The sequence below is a fragment of the Mobula birostris genome, chromosome 18 (genome assembly GCF_030028105.1).
Source record: "Mobula birostris isolate sMobBir1 chromosome 18, sMobBir1.hap1, whole genome shotgun sequence".
Lineage (NCBI taxonomy): Eukaryota > Metazoa > Chordata > Chondrichthyes > Myliobatiformes > Myliobatidae > Mobula > Mobula birostris.
In genome coordinates this window covers 7,107,351-7,133,249 of record NC_092387.1, presented here as the reverse complement: position 1 = coordinate 7,133,249, position 25,899 = coordinate 7,107,351, and the positions used below count along the sequence as shown (strand labels likewise).

Genomic DNA, 25,899 nt, shown 5'->3' with positions numbered 1-25,899 from the left:
GTTTCCACATCTTTCCTGTAGTGATGCAACCAGAGCTGAGCACAGTACTCCAAGTGAGGTCTGACCAGGGTCCTATATAGCTGCAACATTACCTCTCAGCTCTTAAACTCAATCCCACGGTTGATGAAGGCCAATGCACCGTATGTGGTGGTGGCCTGTCTGCTTGAGCCATTGAAATCCAATCTATTGAAGACACAATCATTGAACTGTGGAGTGTGGAGTTCCAGAACAGACCCAGTGACAATGAGAAATATATTTTCAAGTGAGAATTATGTGTGATTTGGAGGGCAATGTATAGGTGATGGTGTTCTGTTTTCTTCTTTGGCTGAGTATGTGGTTTGAGAGGGTTACTTTTGGAATACCCTGGGCAGATAACTGCAGTGCATTTTGTAGCTGGTATATGCTGGAGCCACTGTTGGTTGATTAGGCCCAGTTAAGCTTTGCTTTGTCCTGGATGATGTGAACCTTGAGTTAATACTACACTCACGTGTGAAAATGAAGAGTATTTCATCCTGTGGATAGTGGAAAGATCTTGGATGCCAGGAAGTGAAATGCTTGCATGATTAGCCAGAATGGATTTATCTTGCCTATTATGAACAGGAAGTACCTCAATCATAATCAGGTTGATTGTGAAGTTGTTGTTTTGTGGCAATAGTAGTGCAAGATGTAAAAACCACTGTGTTTCACTAAAACAGTGCAAAAGGGGAATTGTGAAGTAATGTCGATGGACTGTTAGTAATCTGATGGTGGGGAAGAAGCTGATCTGTGGACCTTCAGGCTCCAGTGTCTCCTCTGATGGTAGTGAGAGCATGTCCTTGATGGTGAGGGTCCCTCATCATGGATATTGTTGCCTTATGACACCAACCTTTCAAGATGTCCTCTGGTGGGAAGGATTGTGCACTTGATGGAGCTGGCTGAGTTTCCAATACTGCAGCCCTTTAGATCCTGTGTATTGGAGCCTCTATACCAAGACGGTGATACAGTCAGAATGCTTTCCATGGTACATCTGTAGAAATTTGCCAGTCTCCCCATTCTCCCTATCCAAATCTCCCCATTCTTAATGAAGTTTTGCTGCTGGTGTACCACCTTCCAGATTGCATTAATATGCTGGATCCAGGAACTGGCGATTTTCTTCCCAGTTTGGCAACTAGAGGTGTTTTAGTGGCAGATGCTTACTTATCATCTTGCTCCCTTTCTCAAGTTAAATAAATTTTATAAGCAAGAGGAAATCTGTAGGTGCTGGAAATCCAAGCAACACACACAAAATGCTGGAGGAACTCAGCAGACCAGGCAGCATCTATGGAAAAGAGTACTGTCGGCGTTTCATGCTGAGACCCTTTAACAGGACTGGAGAAAAAAATGAAAGAGAAAAAAATAATTTGTATCAGTGCAGTGAATTGAAATTGTTCTGAAAGAGTACCTGTGGCGTGTAATCAGTCTGAAGAACTATCCTCTAGTGCCTTTTATTTACTCAATTCTAACAAAATTTCAATTGAATTTTGAATTACTTTCCCATTCCACTCCACTTAATCTATGTAAGTGATGTGCATTCTGCTCTCATGTGTTCTCCCTTTAAAAGTTTGCCAGATATATCAAATGAAATCTGCTGGCATTGCCTGAGAAATGTTCCAGTGCTGAATTTGGCATGGTTTTGAGCAGTGGAGCATGAGCCTTTTGACTTGCATTGTCTTTTCTTCCATTTTCACGCATGCCTGCTCTTACCCCATGCTTCTGCCACGCTACAAGGGATAGGCTTCCTCTTGTCCTCACCTACCTTTGCATCCAGCACATAATTCGTTGAAGCTTCCACCACCTCCAACTGGATCCCACTACCAAACACATTTTTCTCTCTCTCCCCCCCCCCACACTTTCTGCTTTCCATGGGGATCGCTCCTTATGTGAGTTCCTTGTCCATTCGTCCCTCCTCATTGATCGTCCTGCTGGAATTTACCCACTTATCCTTGCAAGCAGAACAAGTGCTACACCTGCCCCATGCCACCTCCCTCTCTCTACCATTCAGGGTTCCAAACAGTCCTTCCAGGTGAGACGACACTTCACCTGTGAGTCTTTTGGGATCATATACTGTGTTTGGTGCTCCCGGTGTGGCCTCTTGTATATCAGTGAGACCCGACATAGATAAGGAGACCACTTTGCTGAGCATCTGTGCTTCGTCTGCCAGAACAAGCGGGATCTCCCAGTGGCCACCATTTTAATTCCACTTCCCATTCCCATTCTGATAATGTCCATCCATGGCCTCCTCCACTGTTGGAATAAGGCCACACTTAGGTTGGAGGAACAGCACCTTGTATTCCACGAATGTCCATTTCTGAAATTTCCAGTAATGCCTCCCTCTCCCCCCCCTTCACCATTTCCCTTCTCCTTGCCCCTCTCTCATGTTATCTCCTTGCCCACCGCATTGCCTCCCTCTGGTGCTCTCCCCTCCCCACTTTTTCCTTTTTTTTCCATGGCCTTGTCTCTTTCTGGAATCAACTTCCTAGCTCTTTGCTTTATCCCTCCCCCTCCAAGTTTCAGCTATTGCTTGGCATTTCTCTCCCCCTGCCCCCACCTTTCAAATCTACTCCTCAGCTTTTTTCCTCCAGTCCTGTCGGGGGGTTTCGACTGTACTTTTTTCCCATAAATGCTGCTTGGCCTGCTGAGTTCCTCCAGCATTTTGTGTGTGTTGCTTGGATTTCCAGCATCTGCAGATTTTCTCGTTTGTTGCATGGATTTTAGCAGTGTTGTACAGAGGGACCTTGCAATGTAAGCTCTCTGGAACTAATGACACAGTGGGCAGAGTAGTGAAAAAGGCATTTGGTATGTTTGGTCTCGTGGGCTCAGAGATTGACCATGAGATTTGAGATGTCATCTTGATACTGTACAAAACATTAGTTATGTTTGTTTGAGTTATTATATTACATGAAGTATGTCATTGTGATACCAAAAAACATATACTAGGATATCACCTGATTACAGTTCTAAGGAGATTTACTTTCATTGGAATGTGGATAATTGATAGGTGACCCGCTGGAGATTTGTAAAGTTATGAAGGACATATCCAAGAGTTATATTTCTTGGACTGGGGAAATTGAATCATGGGCCACAATTTTAAGGCAAGAACATAAGAAATTGGCATAGGATTAGATGTATAGCATTCGAGCAGAGTGATGTAGCTCGGACAAATGTGTTTAGTGTAGGTTGGCACACTCAGCATAGTTGAGGTGGACTAAAATGGCTCTGATTCTTGGTTGAGATTTCTTAGGAACTTTTGATGGGACTAGCCAGTTGCTACAGGGTGCTTATTCCTGATGGCTCATCTGGAACCAGGGGTCATGTTGCTTGAATGTGCCACTTTGAAATGAAATCAGCAAACCTCTCTTCATCCAGAAGGTGGTGAACTATTTAAAAACGAACTGTCTTTTTAAATTTTTCCCACAAAAGTGAATAGCTACGCATGTATCCACCTGCCCTGTTGGCACCCATTCACTTCCTGTTCTCAACTCAGACTGTCAATCTTGTTTTATGGCACCAGCAGACGTCATAAATATTACACTTCATCCTTTCATCCATGTCATTGATGTAGATTGTGAGCAGCTTGGTTCAAACACAAATCGCTGTAGCCTTCCAACCTGAAAATTACCTGTCTTGTGTCCATTAACCAGCCTTCAATCCGTATCACTGTCTTCCCTGTTCAGTGTGCTGTAAACTTGCTTCATAAACTTTTGTGCGGTGTTTTATGGAAGGGCAAACTCTTCTCAGCTATTTTGTGCTTATCCGTTCCATTAGTTATGAACTCAAAAAGCTACTTGCAGATGTCAGATTTGATTTATTTTCTATAAATCCATATTGACTAACTGATTGACACCATTTTTTGAGTGACCTCTTTTTAATTATTAATTGACTCAAGCATTTTCCTTACAAAGACTGACTGGTCTATAATTGTTTTTTTATGCTTTCTCTCAAATAATGTGATTAAATTTACTCAACCTGGGGGAATAATGCTAAAATCTATGGAATGTGACAACCAATACATCTGCCATCTCAACAATGCACGTCATTGGGTCCTGTGGATTTATTGCTTTTCAGTCCATTAATTTATCCTATATTAATATTTTACTCATGCTTATTTATTTGAGTTGCTGATTCAGTGTCCAAGTACCTCTTCTCTTTTGGTATTTCCAAATTTGCAAGAGGGTTTTCATGAAAATACTGTGTTGAGCAAAAATTCACAAGTTGACATGGTATTTCCCATGAATTTCAATGTAAAAACTGGTTGCATTTTTGGTTAAAGTCAAAACCTGAAGTCTTAAAAATCACAATATCTGAAAGAATGAAATATTTATTATTAACAATCATATCTTAAATTATGATAAAACATTATGATACCAAGTGAAAATAAATATCCCGATGGATGGTTGGGTTGAATTGTTCTCCGATCTTGGCAATTTGCTTGCAAATGTTTTGTCACCATGTGAAGAGACATCGTCAGTGCATGTCGATGAAACTTTTGCAAGCAAATTGCCAAGATCAGTGAATAACTCAACCCAACCATCAACCACCCAAGCTACATATCTTAAGAATTATTTCCATCCTGAAGGATATTTACAGGGTGGACTCTCTCTGTGGCAGTATACAGTATGAGGTCCCAGTGTTATGACTGCCACTTACAAACATGAATGATAGGTTTTTTCCCGAGGGTTGAGAATCTTTAAGGAAGAGTTTGAAAGATTATCAAACTATTCTTCAGGCAAATTCTTCATAAATAAAGAAATGAGAGGTACTCTTGGGCCTGAATGCAGAATTGAAGTTACAGTTAGATTAGCAATGACTGTAAATATCAGAGAAGGTGTGAAGGAACAAGTGTATTTTTTCTAATGTGTAAGCAATAGTGATGACATTGAACATCATCGTGGTGACAGGCTAAGTGAGAGGTAGAAGCCTTTAGTTGTTGACAGCTGTGGTGAACTTGAATTTGATGGAATTTGGAAGTTTGCAAATTTGCAAGAGGCTCTTTCTGTAACTCTTCCTGGGTGGCTGATAAATAAAGCTGGAGGACATCTGGGCAGTTGCTTTAGAACTCCTCATGGCAAAACACATCTTCCTTCATGAGTTCACATCTAATGCTGTGCTTCATTTTGCCACCACTATCTTTGAAGGTAGCATTCACTTTCTTGTTGTAGCCAAATGCCTTCATTATTTTTTAAGTGAACTCTTTGGTAGTAATACTGGGTTGATGGTTTCTTGTTTTCCTTCTAACCTCTGTGCTTGAGCTTTAGTAAATCCTCATTTGTCAGATTCTCGTGTATCAAATTGAAGTGTCAATCAAAGCACTGCAGCACAAAAAGGGCCTTTGGCCATCTAGTCCATTCCAGTCTGGTCTTCTGCCTCGTCCCATTTACTCGCATCCGAACCATAGCCTTCATACCTCTCTCAGCCATGTACCTATCCAACCTTCATCTTCTACTTCCACTTGCAGCTAGTTCCACATTCTGAGTGAAGAGGTACCCCATCAGGCTCTCCTTAAATATTTTACCTTTCTTCCTAAACTTATGACGTCTAGTTCTTGTCTCACCCACTCAGAGGGGAAAAATGCTTGCAAGCATTCATCCTATCTCTACCCCTTAATTTTGTGTATCTCTTTAAGATCTACCCTGAATCTCCTGTACTCAAGTGAATGAATAACTAACCTATTCAACCTTTCCCTATTCACTCAGATCCTCAAGTCCTGGTAACATCGTTGTAGATTTTCTTTGCAGTCTTTCAAACTTATCGATGCATTTCCTATAGGTCGGTGACCAGAACTGTACACAATACTCCAAATTCAGCCTTACCAACGTCTTATGCATCTCCTATATTCACTGAATTATGAAGGCTAATGTGCCAAAAGCTCTCATTACTACCCTATCTATTTAGATGCCACTTTCAAGGAATGATGGATCTTCAATCCCATGTTTCATTGTTCTAACACACACCTCAGTGCCCTACCATTTGTTTTGCAAGTCCTACCTTGGTTTTTCCTCTCAAAATGCAAAATGTCACACTTGTTTGCATTTAGTTTTATCTGCTATTTTCAGCCCATTTTCCCAGCTGGTCCAGATCACTTTACAAGCTCTGAAGGCTTTCCTCGCTCTCCATTATGTCCCTCAATCTTTGTCAAATTCAAATTTGCTGATCCAGTTTGCCACATTATCGTGCAAATTATTAATATAGATAAGAAGCAACAATGAACTCAGCATTGATCCCTGTGCACACCATTAGTCACAGGCCTCCTGTCAGAGAGACAACCATCTTCTGCTGCTCTTTGGCTTCTCCCACTAAGCTAGTGTTGAATCCAAGTGACCGCTTCAACTTGAATACCAAATGATTTGACCTTCTGGACCAGTCTCCCATGAGGGACTTTAGCAAGGCCATTGACGAAATTCATGTAGACATCCTTGCTAACCTCCTTGAAAAACTGATCTTGATTGGACGTGATCTGCCACGTATCAATAATTTACCCATGACTGCAGATTCACCAGCCTAAAATTCCCTAGCTTAATTTTAGAGCCTGTCTTAAACAACAGAACATTAGTGAACTTCCATTCCTCTAGTTTCTCGCCTGTGGTTAAGGACATTTTATTTCTGCCAGGGCTCCTCAATTTCTGCACTAGCCTCCCATAAGGTTTGAACAGCCACCTCATCAGGCCTTGGCGGAAGGGATTTATCCACCCTAATTCACCTCAAAACAGCAAGTATCTCCCCCTACTTCCTTAATCTGATATGGTCTATGACCTCACTGCCATTTTGCCTCGGTTCTATAGACTCCGTGTCTATCTCCCAAGTAAGTAAATATGTAAAAAAAAAAATTCTTCTACGATCTCCCCTATCTCTTGGCTCCATGCCATCAAGAATTTTATTCTCATCCATGGAACCTCCTGTCTGTTCCGTGAACAAATGAATCCACATTACTACTATTAGTTCTTCAACCACCTTCCCTTCAGAGCCACAAAGGCAGCTTCAGTGACCTGACTGCTTTCCTTAGTAGGTTGTTCTTCTCTCTCCCCCACACCCCCCCCCCCCGCCCAACACTACAATATACTTGTTTTTGAGGGGAACGGCCACAGGGTGGTACCCTGTGCTCTTTGCATAGTCCCTTAGTTACATGTGTCCTGCAGCTTAGGAGTAACTTCCTCCCTACAAATCCTGCGTATTAACTCCTCAGACTCCTAAATGATGTATAGGTCAACCAGTTCAAGTTCACTAACATGGTCTCTAAGGAGCTGCAGTCACATGCACTTCTCACAAGTATAGTCATCAGGGACACTGGAGAACTCTCTGAATTCTCACATCCTGCAAGAGGAGCTTACACTTCCATGACTGCCGTTCCCACTGTTCTGCTTGCAAAGAGAACTTACCCAAACCTTACCTGAGCCTTCTTTCACTGCCACCACCTCTGCCCAAAACTGGCCACTATACCTGATCCTAATCTTTTTATGTTGGTCGCTGCCAATTAGTTTATTACCCGATCAATTGTTAATAACAGTTTGCAGTTTGGCCTCTTTCATTGTCCTGCTCCCTGGAAAGTACAGTGCGCTGAAACTCACCTCTTTATATATCACCTGATTCTCGCTCCAAGACTTGTCTAATGTTGCCTGAAAAATCTTAGATTTTTTTTAGATTTGTGAATCCCCAAAAAATCTTGGAGGTTTGTTTGTTTGTTTACTTATTGATTTGAAATACAGCACAGAATAGGCCCTTCCGGCCCTCAAGCTGTGCTGCCCTATTTAACCCTAGCCTAATCATGCGACAATTTACAATGACCAATTAATCTACTGGTACGTCTTTGAACTGTAGAAGGAAACAGGAGCACCTGGAGAAAACCCACACATTCCATAGGGAAGTGCAGACTCCTTGCAGATGATGCTGGAATTGAACTTTGAACTCCGTCCCAAGCTATGCTAGGTTTGTAAACCAATGGGTGCTGTGCACAGATTCTGGCTGTTATTTACTCCATGCCATCTTTTGTATGGGTGAAATTATGCTAAAAGGTAAGAAATTATGGCTCTCTTGATAATGCACCTCTTGCAAATTTCTGAAATGATATGTTTGTCATTACTGCTCAACTCTGAGACAACCCTGCTTTGTTATGCACTACAATTAATAGATCACAATCTTATCATTTAGGTGTGTTTTGGGGCAAAATTTTCCCCTGTCTGCTGTCGGCCACGTCCTCAATGTTAACTGGACACCAGGGGTACTGTAGATTAGATTGGGTTTGTTGTTCGGGATGTTACTCACTAATTTCATTTGATGGAAAGTGATCCAATTGATGTGATTGATATAATATTGAAAGAGCAGTCCTATCATCCATTTGTTTTATTAGATTATTAAACTCTTGGAAAATCGCTTTTTGACTATGCCTTCAAATCCCTCAGGCTCTCTGAATGGTATACTGAAAGGCTTTAACTTACCTTTGTAATGATGTGCTACACACAGAGCTAGGAATAAAGACACGCAGTCTGTAAGTTGCCCTCGAGACTAGTTTATTCAAACTTCGCGGCACTGGCTTTTACGTAGTTCCGTTCCCGCCCTTTCCGGGCGGAAATGACATCAAAGGTGCATTACAAAAGTCTCTTCCCATGCGCGGGCTTTCTCCCCTTGCTGGTGAAGAAGGAGGCCCAGCACCATTTTGGGGCTGGCCTCTCTGCTGACGCGCACGCCATTTTGTGAGCCGGTTCACCTGTGTAGAAAGTTGGTCGCAACACCTTCATCATTAGTTTTATATTCATATGCTTCATTGACACCAGCCTACCCACCATCATGGACATATATAAAGAGAGGTGCTAGAAAAGAGCCAGTAACATCTTGAAGGATCCCACCCATCCTGTTCGTGCATTGTCTGTCGCATTCCCATCAAGGAGGAGGCTACGTACCATCTACACCAGGACCACCATCTCAAAAACAGTTCCTCTCCTTGAGCAGAAAAGCTGATTAACACCTTCACCCACTAATCCATCCCTCCACATACCCAACCACCACTACTTTATCATTTCCTGTCAGTTACCTTATGTACAGACACTCTTGTGCCTTACATATATCACATATCGACATACATTCAATCTACGTATATAAGCTATCTTAGATATTTATATTTGCATTTTTATTATTACTGTATGCTTTATCTTATTGTTCTTTTTTGTTCTGCAAAAGGAATAATGTATAATAATGAATGCTTCAAGAAGATGCTTCAGTATAATTATGGAGAAGGATAGGTCTGGACCCAGGGTTGAGATTTTTGATTGGAGAAAGGCTAACTTTGAGGAGATGTGAAAGGATTTAGAAGGAGTGGATTGGGATAAATTGTTTTATGGGAAGGATGTAATAGAGAAATGGAGGTCATTTAAAGGTGAAATTTTGAGGGTACAGAATCTTTATGTTCCTGTTAGGTTGAAGGGAAAGGTTAAAAGTTTGAGAGAGCCATGGTTTTCAAGGGATATTGGAAACTTGGTTTGGAAAAAGAGAGATATCTACAATGTATATAGGCAGCATGGAGTAAATGAGGTGCTCAAGGAATATAAAGAATGTAAAAAGAATCTTAAGAAAGAAATTAGAAAAGCTAAAAGAAGATATGAGGTTGCTTTGACAAGTAAGGTGAAAATAAACCCAAAGGGTTTCTACAGTTATATTAATAGCAGAAGGATAGTGAGGGATAAAATTGGTCCCTTAGAGAATCAGAGTGGACAGCTATGTGTGGAACCAAAAGAGATGGGTGTACAGGTGTCCCCCGCTTTTAGAACGTTTGCTTTATGAAACCTCACTGTTATGAAAGACCTACATTAGTTCCCTGTTTTCGCTAACAGAAGGTGTTTTCACTGTTACGAAAAAAGGCAGCGCGCGAAAAAAAGCAGTGCGCGATAAAAAGCATCCAGTGCCCCGATTCGGAACTGCATTCTAGCCGGCATTGCTTAAGCACGTGCCTGTGAGCAGCCGTTAGTAGGATGAGTTCTAAGGTATCGGAAAAACCGAAAAGAGCTCGCAAGGGTGTTACACTTAACGTAAAACTGGACATAATTAAGCGTTTCAATCGTGGTGAACGAAGTAAGGACAGAGTGAGTTTGGCTTGTGGGAGTTGACAAAGAGGATGTTGAAGAGGTTTTGGCATCCCATGACCAAGAACTGATAGATGAAGAGCTGATGCAATTGGAAGAGGAAAGGACAACAATCGAAACCAAATGCAGTAGCGAACGGACCGAAAGTGAAGTCGTCCAGGAACTGAACGTGAAGCAACTGCGTGAGATTTTTGCTGCAATGTTAAAATACGACTTTAATTTTGAAAGGGTACGTCGATTTAGGGCAAATTTTCAAGATGGTTTGAGTGCTTACAAAGAACTGTATGATGGAAAAATGCGCGAGGCTAAGCAGTCAAGCAAGCCTTCCACATCAGCCACAGCAGACGACGAACCTTGACCTTCAACATCGAGGCAGGCAGACATAGGAGAAGATGACCTGCCTGCTGTGATGGAAACAAACGATGATAAGATGACACCCCAGTGTCCCACCACCCCAACCCCCGGGCTGCGGACTGATACATTGCCGCAGAGAATGCAGCAGTAGCCGGGATGCATCCGGCACATCTTTAAGAAAAAAGCCGAAATAAAGAAGCTAATCCCGGCACCTAATTAATTAGCTTATTTATTTCGGCTTTTTTCTTAAAGATGTGCCGGGTGCATCCCGGCTACAGCTGTACCCCTGCATGCTTCACGGGTCGGTCGGCCGGCAGCCTGGAGGGTGCAGACCACTGCACCATCCCAACCTCCGACGACTCAGCCTAACACACCATCATTAGTGTGCTCGGCACTGTCTTCCCAATTCCCGTAAGTGATACTACACTGTACATACATCACTTCTACTTTATATAGGCTGTGTATTTTTTCGTGTTATTTGGTATGATTTGGCAGCTTCATAGCTTAAAGGTTACCGGAGAGAGTGTTTCTGCCGAGAGAGCTTGCGCCATGTTTCTGCCGAGAGCGCTTGTGTGAGATTTTCGCTACCGAGAACAGTGCAGCAATGATTGTAGAGAAGTATTTTTACTTTATATAGGCTGTGTATTTATCATATCATTCCTGCCTTGACTATGTGTTAGTGTTATTTTAGGTTTTATGTACTATTTGGCATGATTTGGTAGGTTATTTTTGGGTCTGCGAACGCTCACAAATTTTTCCATTATAACTAAATGGTAATTGCTTCCTCGCTTTACGACATTCCGGCTTGCGAACCGTTTCATAGGAACGCTGTACCTTCGGATGGCGGGGGAAACCTGTATTCACTAAGGAGAAGGATATTGAATTGTGTAAGGTAAGGGAAACAGGGAAGTTATGGAAACTATGATGATTTAAGAAGAGGAAGTACTGGCGCTTTTAAGGAATATAAAAGTATATCAGTCTCCGAGTCCTGACAGGATATTCCCTCGGATCTTGAGTGAAATTAGTGTGGAAATAGCAGGGGCTCTGACAGAAATATTTCAAATGCCATTAAAAACAGGGATGGTGCAGGAGGATTGGTGTATTGCTCATGTTGTTCCATTGTTTACAAAGGGTTCTAAGAGTAAACCTAGCAATTATTGGCCTGTGAGTTTGACGTCAGTGGTGGGTAAATTGATGGAAAGTATTCTTAGAGATGGTATATATAATCATGTGGATAGACAGGGTCTGATTAGGAACAGTCAACATGGATTTGTGCATGGAAGGTCATGTTTGACAAATCTTATTGAATTTTTTGAAGAGGTTACTAGGAAAGTTGACGAGGGTTAAGCGGTGGATGTTGTCTATATGAACTTCAGTAAGGCCTTTGACAAGGTTCCACATGGAAGGTTAGTTAGGAAGGTTCAATCGTTAGATATTAATATTGAAGTAGTAAAATGCATTCAGCAGTGGCTGGATGGGAGATGCCAGAGAGTAGTGGTGGGTAACTGTTTGTCAGATTGGAGGCTGGTGACTAGTGGTGTGCCTCAGGGATCTGTACTGGGTCCAATGTTGTTTGTTAAATACATTAATGATATGGATGATGGGGTGGTAAATTGGATGGATAAGTATGCAGATGATACTAAGATAGGTGGTGTTGTGGATAATAAAGTAGATTTCCAAAGCTTGCAGAGAGATTTAGGCCAGTTAGAAGAGTGGGCTGAAAGATAGCAGATGGGGTTTAATGCTGATAAATGTGAGATGCTACATTTTAGTAGGACTAATCAAAATAGGACATAAATGGTGAATGGTAGGGCATTGAAGAATGCAGTAGAACAGAGGGATCTAGGAATAATAGTGCATAGTTCCCTGAAGGTGGAATCTCATGTGGATAGGGTGGTGAAGAAAGCTTTTGGTATGCTGGCCTTTATAAATCAGAGTATTGAGTATAGTGTCCTGACGAAGGGTCACGGCCTGAAACGTCGACTGTACCTCTTCCTAGAGATGCTGCCTGGCCTGCTGCGTTCACCAGCAACTTTGATGTGTGTATTGAGTATAGGAGTTGGGATGTAATGTTAAAATTGTACAAGGCATTGGGAAGGCCAAATTTGGAGTATTGTGTACAGTTCTGGTCACCGATTTATAGGAAAGATGTCAGCAAAATAGAGAGAGTACAGAGAAGATTTACTAGAATGTTACCTGGATTTCAGCACCTAAGTTACAGAGAAAGGTTGAACAGGTTGTGTCTTTATTCTTTGGAGCGAAGAAGGTTGAGAGGGGACTTAATAGAGGTATTTGAAATTATGAGGGGCATCGATAGAGTTGACGTGGATAGGCTTTTTCCATTGAGAGGGGAGATTCAAACAAGAGGACATGTTGAGAGTTAAGGGGCAAAAGTTTAGGGGTAACATGAGGGAGAACTTCTTTACTCAGCGAGTGGTAGCTGTGTGGAATGAGCTTCCAGCAGAAGTGGTTGAGGCAGGTTCAATATTGTCAATTAAAGTAAAATTGGATAGCTATATGGACAGCAAAGGAATGGAGGGTTATGGGCTGAGTGCAGGTCGGTGGGACTAGGTGAGAGTAGCGTTCGGCATGGACTAGAAAGGCCGAGATGGCCTGTTTCCATGCTGTAATTGTTATATGGTTAAGATTCAAATAAGCTAGAGCTGGCCTTCAATGTATCAGCATTTTCAGAAGGTTCACTGCCTCTTCATTTTCTTTAAAGTCTTGTCATTATGATCTTTTTCTTGAATCACCATCAAACTTAAGGACATGTGGCCTTGACCCTAAATTTCTAAACTCAGGATGTAATCCTTTTCCATTTTCTTTATTTTAATATTTTTGCTATAACAGATTATGCATTTCAGGGGTATCTTTCTTCTCCAAACTATATTTAATACAGAACAGACCTTGGTTTCCCACAATATACTTATAAATGTAGTATACCTCAAAGTAGCATCTATTGTGTAAATACTATGCTGTGTTTCAAAGAACAATTATGTCCAGTAGAGACTGCTCGATCAAGTGGTTGCAGTCTCTCCACTGCAACTGTGGGAACATTTCACAGCTGTCAGCCTCATGGGTAGCACAGGTGGGCCTATGATTACAATTGCCTCTATTTATTTGCCATAGTTTTATTAACTGGCAGAGCAGGCGTGAGGGATCAAATGGCAGCTTCCCCCGTGTTAAGGGGGAGCTAAAAAACACTTTACATTTTTGTCTGTGACATTGTTTTTGAAACAAGAGGGCATGTTGATTCAGAAGAATGAGAGGAGGTCTTATAGAAACATATAAAATTATGTAAGCAATAGATGAGATGGAGGCAGGAAAGTTGTTTACACTGGTATGTGAGACTAGAACTAGGGGACATAGCCTCAAGATTTGAGGGAGTAAATTTAGGATGGAGATGAGGAGGAACTGCTTTTCTCAAAGAGTGGTGAATCTGTGGGATCCTCTGCCCAATGGTGCAGTGGAGGCTACCTCAGTAAATATACTTAAGACAAGGTTGGATAGTATTGACTCAGTGCGTTGAACAGCTGTTTCAGCGCTGTATATCTGTCTGTGAATCTTGTTGAAGCTGATGTTGCTGAAACTGAGTTACTTGAGTTGGAATTGAGACTGCTTTGTGACTAAATAAACTACTCTCCACTTAATTTATCCCATATGCTGAATGGAAATGTTTGTTGATGCCTTTCAACAGAAACAAATTGAATTTTATATTGTATATACTGTGAAAGAGACTGTAAGTTTTGTCGAGAGTTTCAAAGGAAGGAGGTTGGTGATGGTGGCCTGTAAGGCAGATCTATAATCTGGTGGTCCTCACTATCCATGATGAGTGGGTGCTAATGGGGCTGGTGTGAATCCTGCACCCAGAGAACAAAAGCACACACAGCAGGGTGCCTGGACATGTTGGCCAACATAAAAGTGAGCTACTGAAATTTGTTTGGGGTGGGGTAGACTATGTAACATCAATTATTTCAGAATTAGACATGCAGCACTGTTCATAAATGCATCTGTAAACAAGCTATTCCATTTGCAATTGATATGGAAGCTAAGGACCCAAATATTACTTGAAAGTTTTGGGCACTCAATAACAAAAGGCCAAAAACTGTTTTTCAAAACAGTCTTGTCAAGTGTTCTAGCTGTCAATAGATAAAATAAAATTCATCAATATTTTGGAATTATGAAGTGACTTTTTCCAGTTACTAGGAGCTCAGTGGTTAAATTGTACAAAATGCTATTACTTGACAAATATGGAACGTCTTTTAGATAATTTGGAAATACCAACTCTTGAACCAGAGGAGTTGGAGAACCTAGATCGGGCTCTTGGGCAGGAAGAGATTAATAATGCCATTATGGCTATGCAGAGTGGCAAGTCCCCAGGTCCTTATGGTTATCCAATAGAATTTTATAAGAAATTTAAAGTTAAGCTCATACCGGTCCTTCTAGAAGTGTTTCAGGAATCCTTGGAGAACGGCTCCTTACCCCCTTCTCTTTCACAGGCAGCTATTTTACTACTTCTTAAAAAGGACAAGGACCCGACTCAATGTGGATCATATTGCCCCATCTCACTTTTGAAAGTAGATGTGAAAATTTTGGCTAAAGTGCTTGCATGCCGTTTAGAACGTCCCCTTCCCAAGATAATTTCAGATGATCAAAAAGGTTTTATTAAAAATCGCTGTTCTTTTTTTAATATCTGTCGACTGGCTGATGTGGTTTATTCACCCAGTGATTCTCCAAGTCCAGAGGTTGTTATCTCCCTGGACGCGGAGAAGGCGTTTGATAGAGTGGAGTGGGTATACTTGTTTAGTGTTTTGCAGAAATTTGGATTTGGCAGAATATTTATAGCTTGGGTTAAGCTGTTATACCACTTGCCTTTAGCATGTATACAGACAAATTATTTTCGATCTGACTATTTCCCATTAACACGTGGCACTCGCCAAGGCTGCCCATTGTCCCTTCTTCTTTTTGCAATTGCAATTGAGCCTCTTTCTATTGCACTTAAGTCAACTACATTATTTCAAGGTGTTAGAAAAGGGGACATGGAACACCGTGTTTCCCTATTTGCTGATGACCTCTTACTTTATGTTAGTGACCCTGTAGGTAGTAGTCCTGCTATTGTGTCATTATTAGGTCAATTTGGAGCCTTCTCTGGCTATAAACTGAACTTTCAAAAAAGCAAATGCTTTCCTATTAATAACTTGGCCCTACAGATCTGACAGGAATCTTTGCCTTTTCCTTTATCTTAAGATGGTTTTGTATACCTAGGAATACATATTACTCGCTCTTTTACATCTCTGTTTGAAACTAACTACAGGCCTCAGGTTAGCCAAATGAAGGTTGATTTCGAGAGATGGCGCAGTTTACCCCTTACTATAGCTGGGAGAATTCAGTCAGTGAAAATGACTATACTTTCTAGATTTCTTTATTTGTTTCAGTGTTTGCCAGTTTTCTTATCTAAGTTATTTTTTAAATCAGTCAACCAAGCTATAACCTCCTTTATTTGGGAAAATAAGATCCCAAGGGTTAATAAGCACACTGTCCAAAGAGGTCGTGGCGTAGGTGGAGTGGGTCTTCCCAGCTTTATTCATTATTACTGGGCATCGAACATTCAAAAAGTATTATTTTGGCTCCACTGGCCAGATATAATCTGGTGCCTGCTTGAGTCACGGTCTTGCCACTCCTCGTCTCTCCCAGCTTTGGTGTATTCTTCCTTACCATTGAAATCCTTTCAATTCACATCTAACCCGGTCGTGCTCTCCACCCTCAAAACTTTTAATCAATTTCGCTGCCACTGTAAGTTCCTATCAGGTTCAGTTTTGGGCCCCATTCATAAAAACCATTTATTTCCTCCCTCCACATTCGATTCAGCTTTCAGACAATGGGGTTTGAACAGTCTTATGCGCCTTAAGGATTTGTATACTGATAAGATATTTGATAGTTTTGATAACCTGCGCGGTAAGTATGGCCTTCCGCATAATCATTTTTTTTTAAATACCTGCAGATTTGCCACTTTGTGAAGGAAAAATTTCCCTCTTTTCCTGATCTACCACCTGCTATGTTATGAGAAAAACTCACTCTTAGCTTTAACAATAAAGGGCTGATCTCTGAACTATACTCTCAGCTGATGTCTTTGGGAGTTCAAGATCTAAACAAAACTAAGAGTAGGTGGGAGGATGACCTCGGTATGGATTTGGCGGAGGAATATTGGGCAAAAGTATTGAATAGGGTTCATTTCTCATCATCATGTGCTAGACTGGGGCTCATACAATTTGAAGTTTTACACAGGGTACATTTAAATAAAGCCAGACTTGCAGACATATACCCTGGGACAGATGCTGGCTGTGACAGATGTTCCTTCTCTCCAGCTGGTTTAATACATGCATTTTGGTCTTGCCCTCGGCTTGATAACTATTGGGCACTGGTTTTTAAAATTATCAGTGAGGTTTTGGGGGTGACACTGAGACCTTGCCCGCTTATAGCTGTATTTGGTGTAGCAGATGATGATTTGGGTTTAAATGCAAGCCAGTCAGATATCATTGCATTTACATCGCTATTGGCCCGTAGGAGAACCTTGCTGGTCTGGAAATCTGCCTGTCCCCCAACTGCTGCTGCTTGGTTAGAAGATGTAATGTTTTTTCTGAAATTAGAAAAGATTAAATTCACTTTGAGGGGGTCTGTGAAAAAGTTCTATTCGAAATGGGGACCTTTCTTATCACATTGTGGGAGTCTTAAGGAATTACCTACTAGTTGAGGGCATTTGATTGTACTTGGGAAGTTGCCTCCCATTTAATACGCTTATAATTTACCTCACAGGGTGGTTGATGAATTGTAAATATGAGTGTATTTTGGATCATCTGACATGTTGCAGATGTGTGTGAGCCGTCGTCTTGAAGTAGTGTGGGGGTATGGTTGTGAAATGTCTGTACTTGTATTTGTGAATTGTTGTGTTGTAAATATATTAGCTGCCATGATATGTTCGGGGAGGCCGGGTGGGGGGAGGTTTGTTTTGGGGGTACGATATTAAAGCAAGATGGAGGAAAATGTAATCCATTATATATTCTATATTGTGTCATTCCTTCAATAAAAATAAAAAAAATTTTAAAAATGCTATTACTTGAAGTTATTTTGAGTTTTTAATTTTCTTTAGCACGTGGGTACATATTAGTCTATACTGTACATTTGAGAGTAATATTTACTTACTCAGAGATACAGAGCAGTTACAAGTCCTCTGGCTTCTGCCCAGTTACGCCCCTGTGACCAGTTGACCTTCTCACCTGCACATCTTTGGAATGTGGCGGGAAACCGGAGCACCTGGAGGAAATCCGCGTGGTTACAGGGAGAACGTACAAAACGTCTTACAGACAGCAGCAGAATTGAACATGGGTCACTGACACTGTAATGGCATTTTGCTAACTGTTACGTACTGTGCCACCCCAAGGCACAATTTTTAAACTGGACCACAGGTTGAAAACTGGTCTCCGCTAGCAGCTGACTTTCCATTTAGAATTCAAGATTAATGTTTGTTTCCCAGATGCTGTTTGTTCACAGAATTTAATGCTTTTCTACCTCTTTTGCAATCCCCACACCCTTCCTGTGATGGAGCTATTTTATGTTACCACCCATGTCTAAATTGTGTTTACCTTTCATGGTCTCCTCATGATGCAGATCCTTTCCCATGTGACTTACCACAGAGAATATTACCTGGTTTTGTGCTCTTGCTCTCAGTCTCATCTCCATTATATTGGCATTTTCCAAAACGCTTAGGTTAACAATTTGAGAAGCAAATTGATACAAGTATAAATGAAATTTCTGCATGTTCCCTGGTGTAAATGAAAGCATTGATACCTGCCCATCTTGCATCAAAGAAGTGTGTCAGAAAACAGTGGAAGAATAAATGAAATGGAAAATCATTACATGGCCTGCATTTTCCTCGATTAATAAATTCCTAGTACTTTGGATTCTGTACTCTTCTAATTCAGACTAAATGTTTTGTGTTGCAGGAGGAGTACAGAGCAGAAGGCATCAGTTGGCATAATATTGATTATATTGACAACAGTGGTTGCATAAATCTCATCAGCAAGAAACCTACAGGCTTACTTCATCTACTAGATGAGGAGTGCAAGTAAGTACTGAGAGAGTTACTAGATTTAACAGCTTTCTGAGTGGAGTAAATAAGGAGGCGGGGTGTCCTGAAAAGCACAGTATTCCTCGTGTGGGCTCACCAACACCCTAAGTGTAACAAAACTATTCTTTAACTTTAGTAAGCAATGAAGGCCTACGTGCTGCCTTAGAACTACTTGGAGGAGCTGCCTGCAAACTGTTTATGATCATGTACAAATTGGTTGCATCCTTCAAGTCTGAAGAGCACCCATTAATTTCAATTTTTTGTTTCCTCTGTTTTCTTTCTTTCCATTATCTTTGTTATTTTGCTTTTATTTTTTTCAGCTTTCCATCCATATTTACACACTCCTTCTCCCTCGAACACCATGGACCCAGTTTATGCATCACCCTCCATTCTGGCACCTTGTCAAATGGCTTTTGGTAATTACATGTACAGGTTTCCCTCCAATCAACTCCCCCTGCCCCATCCTTTCCAGCAACTTTGCCAAGCATTATTTACTTTACATAAAATGTTGTTGACTCTGCTTGATTGCCTTCAGCATTCCTAAATTATGAGTCATTTCCTCTTTGATTATTGACTTGCACACCTTCCAAAAATAGAAGGTTAACTGTAGTTTTCCTCCCCTGTAGAACCACAGAAGTGCTCTGGCTATTTTCAATCTTCTTTTACCCTCCCGGAATTTAGGAAGCTTCCGTAGCTTCACTCTCTCTCTGTGGCTACTTCCTTTGGGTGCAGGCCACTAGGTCCCAGGTGAATTGTCCACCTTTAGCCCTGTGGGATTCTAAAATACTCTATCACTTGTGATTGACATTTTGGAAATTGCTTTCCGCTATGTGAAATTAGTTCATCTGTAATGGATATTTGCAGTGTCCTCTGTTGTGAAGACCTGTTGATACAACATATTTGTAAATTTTTTGCTTCTTATTCTTATTTCACTAACCTTGTTCTCCAGAGGTCCCACAGCTACCTAAGGCACCTTCATCCTGTTTGTAAATCAATAAAAACTTGTTTTGATATTTTCAAAATCAATATTCTTCATATTGAACTTCATAGTTTTTAGATGCTAGGTCCTAAAAATTCCCAGTGCACCCCCTACCACCTGTCCTTGACCCTTCAGATGCTCTATTTTTCAATTTGTCATTATCCTTGACTTTTGTTTTCTGTCAGTCTTTTCTACACCCTTTCCAGCTTAACAACAGTGTCAAAGTGTTTGGAATACAGTGTCCAGCTAATCAACCTTGAGGTTACTTTTACTTTTGGGGACACTTTACAACTGATGTTCTCGATATTATTTTTTATTATTTGCACAGTTAGTTTGTCTTCTTTTGCACATTGGTTATTTGTCAGTTTTTATTGGTTTATGTATAGTTTTCCGTGAATTCTGTTGTATTTCTTTTATTTCCTGTGAATGCCTGCAAGAAAATATATCTGAAGATAGTTTATGGCAACATATATGTACTTTGATTATAAATTTACTTTGGACTTTGAATTTTGAGTCACTAACACTTGTTTCCTTGAGCCACCAACACTTGCTGCAGATGGGATCCACCAGTTTCCCACGATGCATTTACAAAACATCACCTGCCCAGCTGTTCGTTGTAATTGATTATGTGTATTTATTGTTTTAATTAGTTTATATTATATTTCACCACTTCAAGCATGTAGAGTTTGCTCACACATTTGTTGGAACAACTTTCCAAAGTAAGGTCAGCAAATTAGAGCTTGGAGATGAGACTTCTAGATTTTAGAGGTCACAGGATATTACTGTAACAGCTGTTGAAAACAAACTTTAACTGCAGACTGGTTTGATTCATTGAACTTAATTGTGGTGAAACATCCCTAACTTTGTGGCAGCATCTCTCCAGGATACACTGTGCACAAATGTTGAATTTTTGCATTCGTGGGGCCTCCATTGGTTGAGGTGGACTAGGGATGTTGTGACTTAGCTATCGTATGCAAGCCAGAACAGAATCCAGGGCAGTACGATATGGAGAGCAAGTTGTTGACCATGCAGCAGGCTCCCCCTCTCCATGTAACTGATGAGTCCAAAGGAACAGCAAAGACCAATACATTTTGGCACGAGTGGTGTTGCAGGAGTTGTCAGTCAGCGTTGAACTCAATATAGGACTGCTTTATGGACTTCAGCTCTGGATTTTTCCATGGGGGTTTACTCCTGAAGCCCTCCCTGTGAGTGGGTATTCACATAAGGCAGCAATGATTTGAATTCAGTTTTCCTCCTCCAAGATGAGTGGCAATCACTGCTGATGAGCTCCAACTGCCCAAAGCGACTGGTTTTAAGGCACAAGTAACCCGTTTTTGTACCTTCTGCTGTCAGTAGAAATGGTTCAGCCAGGCTTAGTAGCTAAGCTACAAGTGAATTTGTACTGTTCTGCTTCTATCAAATTGCTAGCTGTATTTGACACATACCAAAACGTTTGAAATATTTTGATGTAATTTTGATTTGAATTCTGAAAAAGTATTTTGAATATTTATGTTTTCCTCATTTTCTTGGTTAAATCCACAATGAGACTTAGCAGTGTTCTTCTTTCTGAAGGAATGGTCAGGGTTCCTGTTAACGGTCTTTTATCAGCCTTGTATCACTAAATTAAAGGCATCCGTTAGCCTTGCAAGACCATGGATCTGTGCCTGGAAAGTCTTCACCCTCCAGGGCACAGGCCTGGGTAAGGTTGTATGGAAGACCAGCAGTTGCCCATGCTGCAAGTCTCCCCTCTCCACGACACCAATGTTGTCCAAGGGTAGGGCATTAGGACCCATACAGCTTGGCACCAGTGTCGTCACAGAGCAATGTGTAATTAAGTGCCTTAGCCACTTGAATACGTGCCCACACTGCTTGTATCACTAAATGGTATAAAATGGGTTTAATTTGTTTGATAGTGTTAATCAAATTTGAAGTCAGGATGTAATATTTGATCATTCGAGTCGAGTAAGATGTTCGCTTAAGGGTTTCTCTATGGCTGGGCCCTCAGGTGGCTTCAGAGGTCAATCTGAGATCCATATATTCTGAGGCAGTGTGGACACGAGTAATTAGTGCCTGGGGTTAGTGGATGGGTCTTTTGGTTGACCAAATTCTCCTTTCGCAGCTGCCGCCTGTTCTCTGCAGCATAACGGAGGTCACTCTCATGTAGCAGAGCTCCTTGCTGAACAGATTTGCTCCAGGTGCATCTGTTGAGCGTGATGTCTTCCCAGTTGTTAAATATATTCAGTCTGATTTTGATGTTATCTTTGAAGCATTTCTTTTGTCTACTAGTGGCTCACTGACCTTCCTTCAACTAGTCATAGTCATACTTTATTGATCCCAGGGGGAAATTGGTTACTAGGAGTAAATAATCTGTTTTGGGAGACGTAAGTTAGGCATAACCTATCCATCGGAGTTGGTGTTCGAATGTAATCCTGTTGTGTAATGTCTGATGAAAACAAACTTGAATTGCACAGAGGTTTGATTATTTGTTATGATTTGTTTGCTGATGGCCATACTGTAGTTTGCTCATTGGCCCGACAGATTGCACAGTTGTTAAAAGTGCAGTTGTATTGTTGTGTTCAAGTACATTTCTGGCAGGAGCTGGTGAACTACTGGACGGAGATAGTCACAGGGTCCAAATGGCTTAGATCAAGTCTATTTGATTGGCTAAGCTTTTCCACAGTAGAGCAGGTGGTGTATAAATGTTTATTTATGTGTCTAGGCTCCTAAGATTACAGATCATTCAGCAGTAATGATGCTAATTTCTGGCTGTGATTTTGATATAATTATTTATCATTTATTTCAGTTTCCCACAGGCAACAAATCAGACGCTGCTCGACAAATTCAAGCGACAGCACGAGGGCAATAACTATATAGAGTTCCCAGCAGTGATGGAGCAAGCTTTTATCATAAGGCATTATGCAGGGAAGGTCAAATACCAAGTCAAGGTTGGTGCTGTGTGAAAAATTATCATTTTATTAACAGTGAGCTCCCGACTTCCATTCTGTGTTTATTGTTACAATTTGTAACCATGTTGTAAGTTAAAACATTGACAATGCAGATACGTTGAAGGTCTAAAATGTTTCAAAGTAAAGGCTGTGCTACGTTTAATGTTGAGAACGTTTATGGATTATATTCATCAACACATAATTACATTATTTCACAATTATTAACATAGATTTCAAAATCATATTAGTATATTTTCAAAATTATATTAACATGTAATAAAAGAAAATTCCAGCTCCATGGCTATGTGTGTGGGAGCATTTCAGTTACTGCGCAGTCACGGGCCTGCTCAGCTTAGAGAAAACCATGCTTGAGTGAGATATATTCACTTTGAAGGGTTAGAACACTAACTCTATCATTATGTGGAGACCAAAAGGATTAATTAATGAGCAGATCAGATCCAGTGGATCAGTGCCTTCCCTCAAGCATAATTAAACTACAATCAAAAATTTGCTGGAGCTGTGAATTAAAAGCAGAAAATGTTACAAAGCTTCAGCAGATCAGGCAGCATCCGTGGAAGGAGAAGCAGAATTAGGGCTTTAGGTTTAGTTGTTAGGAAAAAGATGCTAACTTCCTCTGTGGAATAGGAGGTGCTGAATTTTTTGGATGGTCTAAGAGCACCATGAAAAATTTGGTTCTCCAAAAGGGTGGGCCAAATCCCCTGACCCCCACAACTGCACTGCCATTGTCTCTCCAAAAGGTAGAGAGCATTGAGGGTGTGGGTGAGATGCATAGTGGGTGAGGTCGTATATAAAGGGTTATTAAGGAGGGGAACGTTATTAAGGGATAAGAACCAAAGCCAAGAGAGGTAAATTGAGAAAGAGGTTATGAACTCATCCATGACCAAACTGAACGTTAGAAAGATTCAACAATTGATAACCTGTCTAATTTTGAAAGGCCTAGATAGAATGGATGTAGAGAGGATGTTTCCTATCATGGCTGAGTCTAGGGCCAGAGGGCACAGCTTCAGAATAGAGGGATGTCTGTGTACAGCAGAGGTGAGAAGGAATTTCTTTAGCCAGAAGGTGGTGAGTCTGTGGAATCCATTGCCTTGGACAGCTGTGGAGGCCAAGTCAATGGGTATATTTAAAGTGGAGGTTGATATGTTCTTGATTAAGGTTATAAGGAGAAGGCTGGAGAATGAGGTGGAGTGGGGTGATAAATCAGTTGTGGTGGAATGGCAGAGCAGACTTGTTAGGTCAAATGGCTTAATTCTACTCCTGTGCTTTATGGTCTTATTTTCTTATTTGTTTTGTGCCGATTAACCTTGATTGAATAGGAATTTAGAATATGGAATGGTACAGCACAGAAACAGGCCCTTTGGCCCACAACGTCTGTTCCAGCCATAATGCTAATGTGAACTAATCCCGCCTGCCTACATGCAGTCTGTATCTCACCATTCATAGCCTATTAATGTGCTTTTAAAATACCTCTTAAACATTGCTATAATATGTGCCTCCCCACCTCCCTGGGTAGCATGTTCCAGAGACTTAGTTCTTTCTGAGGTTAAAGAAAACTTGCTGTGAAAATCTCCTTTAAACTTTCCTCTTTTACCTTAAATCTATGCTGTCTTTTTTTTGTTGTCATTTTCACCTTGGGAATTTGGTAGACCTGCCAAAGGCCGATAGGAAGCACTATAACTGTCTTCTGTGTGCAGTTGAAAATTGTTGAGGAGTTAAGGTTCTACAATGTTAATTATATTCAAAAAAAATGTTTTAAAATCAATTTCACTCAGGATTACAAGATAAATGTATGTTCAGTCCCTAAATTTCATAAATCTATGTTGTTACAGGACTTTCGTGAAAAGAACACAGATCACATGCGACCTGATATAGTTGCACTTCTGAAAGGCAGTAAAAATGCCTTCATCTGCAGCCTGATTGGTATTGACCCAGTGGCCGTCTTCCGCTGGTCAGTGCTGAGATCCTACTTCCGAGCAGTTGTTGCCTTCCGTGAGGCTGGAAAACGCTTTGTTGAGAAGAAACCTGGTAAGGGATGTTTGACCTTGTGTGCAGCACTGACAGCACTGTCAACTGTTAAACTAATACAGACCGAGGTGTTGGAAGTTGCTGCATTTTCAGTATTTTATTGATGTTCTATTCTAATGAATTTACCCCCAATTTAATGTGCAGTCATTGAAGGGGTTCAATTTCCCCTGTGATACTCTGCTTCTTCTGATGTAAAAGTTGTTAATGCACTTTCATTATCTAGTCACAAAGCTGCAGACATTTTACATTTCCCTGTTATTAAATCTGGAATTAAAGTGAATAGTGTATGTGCTGTACTATATCGTAGTACAAAGTGCTATAATTTTTTTTAAAAGAAGCTGAAAATCTGAAGAGTAAATCTTTTTGTCAACGTAGCTTATTAGAATATTCTGGAAGTAAAAGACTGTAAATCTGAAATAAAAACTGAAAATTCTGGAAATAGTCAGTGGGTCAATGGAGAGGAGTTTAATAATAATATGTTTACCTAATTAATTCTTTTACCCTCCATGCTATCCTTTTTTGAAACATTTAATCACGGAGCCAAATCTGCCCTTGCGGCAGTTGAGTCTTTATAATGGCTGTGTCATAATTAAGTTTTGATTCCAGAAGAAGGATTTAACTTCGTTCTTCACTTTGCCCCACACCATCTTTCTCCTTATTTCACACTGGCGTGGTTGACTGTTACTGATGTGCAGGTACCTGTTCTAAGTGGATACTCATGCAATGTGCTTTAGCCAAGAATTCAGAAAGGAAGGCACTGATCTTGCTCTGTCTGATGACAGCGCATACTCATTCTAGCATGTTGCAATCTGGACGATGATTGCTGAATTTTCATCATCCTAATTTTCTCAGGGATATTGAATTGCTGCTTCACAGCAGCAAAGAGTAAACAGAGCAGTGAATGAAGCGAGCATCCTTCTGGTCTGTGTTATTCTCAAATTTTTCCTAATAAGTTACAAGATAGCTAACCAGATAAACCAAGATTACATGTCCATAATTGAACAACTTGCTAAAAGAATGGCATTTTAAAAATCACATGGCAAGCTTGTAAATAAAGTATTAAATATTAATAACATATAATGGTAGCTAAAACTAACATCTTGTGCATTTTCAAGTTTTAAACCAGCTAAAGAAATGATGATTAGAACATTTTTTAAAGGTTACTGTCCTTTCATTATAATGGACACAGCCTCTGTCTTTGCTCCCTTACTTAGTAACTTGGAAGTACTTTGGAATTGAATCGTTGATTATTCATCTTACTGCCAAGCAAAACAGTACAGATATTTAAATAGCTGATCTGAATTCTTGACCAAATATAGTCTGTCATTCGCGTGACTTTGAGACCTGTAACTTGCCTTTCTATAA

The 25,899-nt window shown here is 40.7% G+C and overlaps 1 protein-coding gene across 9 annotated transcripts in view; it reads left to right on the top strand.

The window, feature by feature from the left end:
- The window catches only part of myo9aa (myosin IXAa), a 359,701-nt gene that overhangs the window by 202,724 nt on the left and 131,078 nt on the right, over positions 1 to 25,899 (top strand). For all 9 annotated transcript variants that reach the window (XM_072282122.1, XM_072282124.1, XM_072282123.1 and 6 more), the window contains 3 exons: positions 18,440 to 18,561; positions 22,347 to 22,488; positions 24,339 to 24,534. In XM_072282122.1, coding sequence (XP_072138223.1) covers positions 18,440 to 18,561; positions 22,347 to 22,488; positions 24,339 to 24,534 — 460 coding nt within the window. The remainder of the gene's footprint in view (positions 1 to 18,439; positions 18,562 to 22,346; positions 22,489 to 24,338; positions 24,535 to 25,899) is intronic.